Below are 3474 nucleotides of genomic sequence, written 5' to 3'. Positions count from 1 at the left end.
CAAAGAGTTGTAGGGATGTCAAGATAAGGTGAATACAGGTAACTGCCCGAGATGCCATTAAAATAGAGCTCCAGTTTTTGTTTTTTTGCCTTTCGGTCCCAGGTTGCCCTTAGGTAATTGCAAATGTCTACTTATCCTCTCCATGCTCCAGCGCTGTCTCCAACTGTATTCAAGGCCCTCTTCTGGGCATGACCACACTGTCATTCTGCTCATTTCCTACGAGCCCAGCCTGTTTTTTACATGACCTCGTAGGGGGTGCGTCATCACGCAGGCTGGGCTCACAGTAGGGTTGCCACCTGTCCAGGATTCACCCGGACAGTACGGGTTTGAAATCTTGTGTCCTGTTTTCAAGTCAGCTGAAAACCGGACACAAGATGTAGCCTCAGAGCTCCATCAGAGCGGTCACTCGGCCAGGCTGAACACAGAGCGGCCCCGCCCCGCCCCGCCCCCATCACCAGCCGACCACAGACTGAGCTGGGAGGTCTGTGCAGGACATTAGCTGTCCTGTGGAAGATCACAGAACACGGAGTCCAGGAGAAGGTGAGCTGAAGGGGGAGGATTCACTAGCAGACACTAGCAGAGCGAGGAGTGACCAGAGCTCTACCACCACATGCTGGACACATAGGGGGGGCACAGGAGCCAATCTGAGGACTCGGGCCAAACTGAGGGGAGACACAGGCAGGGTTTTCCATCAGTGGGGTACGGCCAATACTCATATGAGGGACCCGGGCAGTCTGGGGGGCCTAGGCCCCTTGCATGCGTATTAGCCATACAAGGGGTGGCACAGCAGAGGAAAGAAGTGGAAGAAGCAGGGCCCTAGCAGCACCGATCCGGTGGTAGAGGAGGCCGGGCCCCAGGTGGGCTCTGCCGGGTCTCAGGTGGGTCCTAAAACCAGCGTGGCACTAATCCCCGAGTCCCGTGCGGGTCTCAGGTGGGTCCTCAAACCAGCTTGGCACTGATCCCAGAGTCCAGCTGGGCACTGATCACAGAGTCCAGCTTGGCACTGATGCCAGAGTCCAGTGCATTTTAAAGCCCTGATGTACGTGTATGTGGGAACTTTAACAAATGTTTTTTGCTTTTATTTATTTATTTTTTGATGTTACTTTAATTTTTTTTTTACACTTAATTGCTATCACATAGGGGGCCAACAACAATGACAGGTCCTCTTTATGGAGATATCAGGGGTCTTTAAGAACCCTAAAGCCACCTAGGGACCCCAATGAAGCAGCACTAGAGTGTTTGGGTTTCACTTGAAGAAAGGTGGCAACCCTAGCTCACAGTAGTGAGTGCTACTCAGGTCTGAAGAATGCACACCCTTTGCCACCCCGGGAAGAAAGAGAAGAATCTGGGGATGACGTCACATGACCAGTAAGAAGCCCTCAAGAAAAAAGGTATGTATAGGGACTTAAAAGTAAATCTGTAGCTCTGTCCTCCATGGGCAAAGCACAGGCTCACTCTAAGCCCCGATCACACCACCTCACTATGGTAACGCCATTGGCGCCACCCCCCATTCACCTTGCCAGAACAAGTGTGTTGCAGTGCACCACAATGCACAGTAACTCACTGCTGTAGGAAAAATAGCCCATGTATCATTTTTTGCTCCATCAGCCTGCCATTTAAATTGTTGACACGTGGCATAAGGGTATGGATGGGGCCTAAGTCCCAAACGGCACAAAGTTTACGAATTAAAACACAGGAAATATTGAATTTTTAATCTTTTAGAGCATATGTGTCAAACTCAAGGCCCAGGGTCTGAATATGGCCCACCAGGCCATTTCCTAGACTTCTACTCTCAGATCTAGGTATTAAGATATTATTAAAACTAGTGATAATCGAATGGGCCGCAACCATAATTTTGATGCGGCCCACGATTAAATTGAGTTTGACACCCCTGGTCTAGGGCTTTATTCAGTCATATAAACATACAAGCCAAAGCTTTCCTTCAGCTTAAGTTACAGTGAATTACAATACAATGCCCAGATGGTTCACAACCAAATTAACACACCCTGTACTATTATACTTTGTGACACTTTGTCAAACACTAAAGTGCTGGCGAACTACTACTTATCCCATAAGGCTTTGCGCTCTCCAGGGCTCCGCCATCTTTCCACTTTAGACAGCTAAGAGCAAATTCACTGTAATCTCTGAGGAGCTGTCCCTCCGGAGCGAGGCTTGGAACGCAGACAGCTAGTCCCGCCCATCCGCTCTGACTCCGCCCCACGAGTTCTGTTTTTAAGTCCTCCTCCGCGACCGGCGCGTCACTGTTGGTGGGGGTCACGTGACAGGGGGTGCTCGTAGTCGGTTATATTATTGATGTGTTGAAGGGGTGTCCCCGGTGAGCGGTGGAATCTGCTGCTGCAGCAACAGGAGACAGCGGCTGGGGGGGTACCCGACTGTTAGGCCCGGCCCCCAGCCGCAGATAACAAGCAACGAGTCAACCAGGAGGCCCCCGAGAAGGAAGAGCGCCCCTCTTTTATTTGTCTGTCGCCGACTAAACCCCAAAGGAAGCCCCGAGTCAGTGTATCTAGCGGAGAGGGACACCCCGGGGGGGAGCTGAAGCCATGTCATCTCCCAGCCCGGGCAAGAGGCGAATGGACACGGATGTTGTCAAACTGTATCCTTCTTGTGTCGGGGTGACAGGAGGAGGAGGGGAGCCTACAGGGGTGACACCATTGTGGCCGGGAACGCAGCAGACAAGCCTACAGCTCCGCGGCTATTGTGTCTGCCATCTTCCCAGCGCTGTCATCGCACTTCACTGGGGCTAGTGAGCTAGAATCTTCGTCAGCCCCACTCTGGGCTTCATCCTGCTTACGTGGGTGACTGCAAGCCGTTTATTCCCCAACCGCACATAGACTCTGCTGTGTCAAACCTCTTCTGACGGTTCTAGGGTCCCCCAGCTAGGATTTCAGTTTTCCACAAACTGCTGTTGGACATCTGTCTGCTCCTGTTTGAGGCCCCCCTGTACTATTCCTATTGGTGCGGGGGCTCCCCTGTACTAGCCCTATTGTTGTGGGGCTCCCCTGTACTAGCCCTATTGTGGGGCTCCCCCTGTACTAGCCCGACTGTGGTGGGGCTCCCCCTGTAGTACTAGCCCGACTGTGGTGGAGCTCCCCCTGTAGTACTAGCCCCCTTGTGGAGCTCCCCCTGTAGTACTAGCCCCCTTGTGGTGGGGCTCCCCCTGTAGTACTAGCCCCCTTGTGGTGGGGCTCCCCCTGTAGTACTAGCCCCCTTGTGGTGGGGCTCCCCCTGTAGTACTAGCCCCCTTGTGGTGGGGCTCCCCCTGTAGTACTAGCCCCCTTGTGGTGGGGCTCCCCCTGTAGTACTAGCCCCCTTGTGGTGGGGCTCCCCCTGTAGTACTAGCCCCCTTGTGGTGGGGCTCCCCCTGTAGTACTAGCCCCCTTGTGGTGGGGCTCCCCCTGTAGTACTAGCCCCCTTGTGGTGGGGCTCCCCCTGTAGTACTAGCCCCCTTGTGGT

At 53.5% G+C, this 3474-nt stretch overlaps 1 protein-coding gene across 2 annotated transcripts in view; it reads left to right on the top strand.

Annotated features, from left to right (window-relative positions):
- Positions 1 to 2195: 2195 nt before the first annotated feature.
- The window catches only part of UBE2H (ubiquitin conjugating enzyme E2 H), a 45631-nt gene continuing 44352 nt past the window's right edge, over positions 2196 to 3474 (top strand). For both annotated transcript variants that reach the window (XM_018566139.1, XM_018566131.1), the window contains exon 1: positions 2196 to 2614. In XM_018566139.1, the coding sequence (XP_018421641.1) occupies positions 2562 to 2614 (53 nt within the window). In that variant the 5' untranslated portion in view covers positions 2196 to 2561. The remainder of the gene's footprint in view (positions 2615 to 3474) is intronic.

The sequence above is a fragment of the Nanorana parkeri genome, unplaced genomic scaffold (assembly GCF_000935625.1).
Source record: "Nanorana parkeri isolate BGI_ZX_2015 unplaced genomic scaffold, ASM93562v1 scaffold26, whole genome shotgun sequence".
Taxonomy (NCBI): domain Eukaryota; kingdom Metazoa; phylum Chordata; class Amphibia; order Anura; family Dicroglossidae; genus Nanorana; species Nanorana parkeri.
The sequence above is the reverse complement of the archived record's forward strand: the minus strand, read 5'-3'. Positions and strand labels throughout refer to the sequence as shown.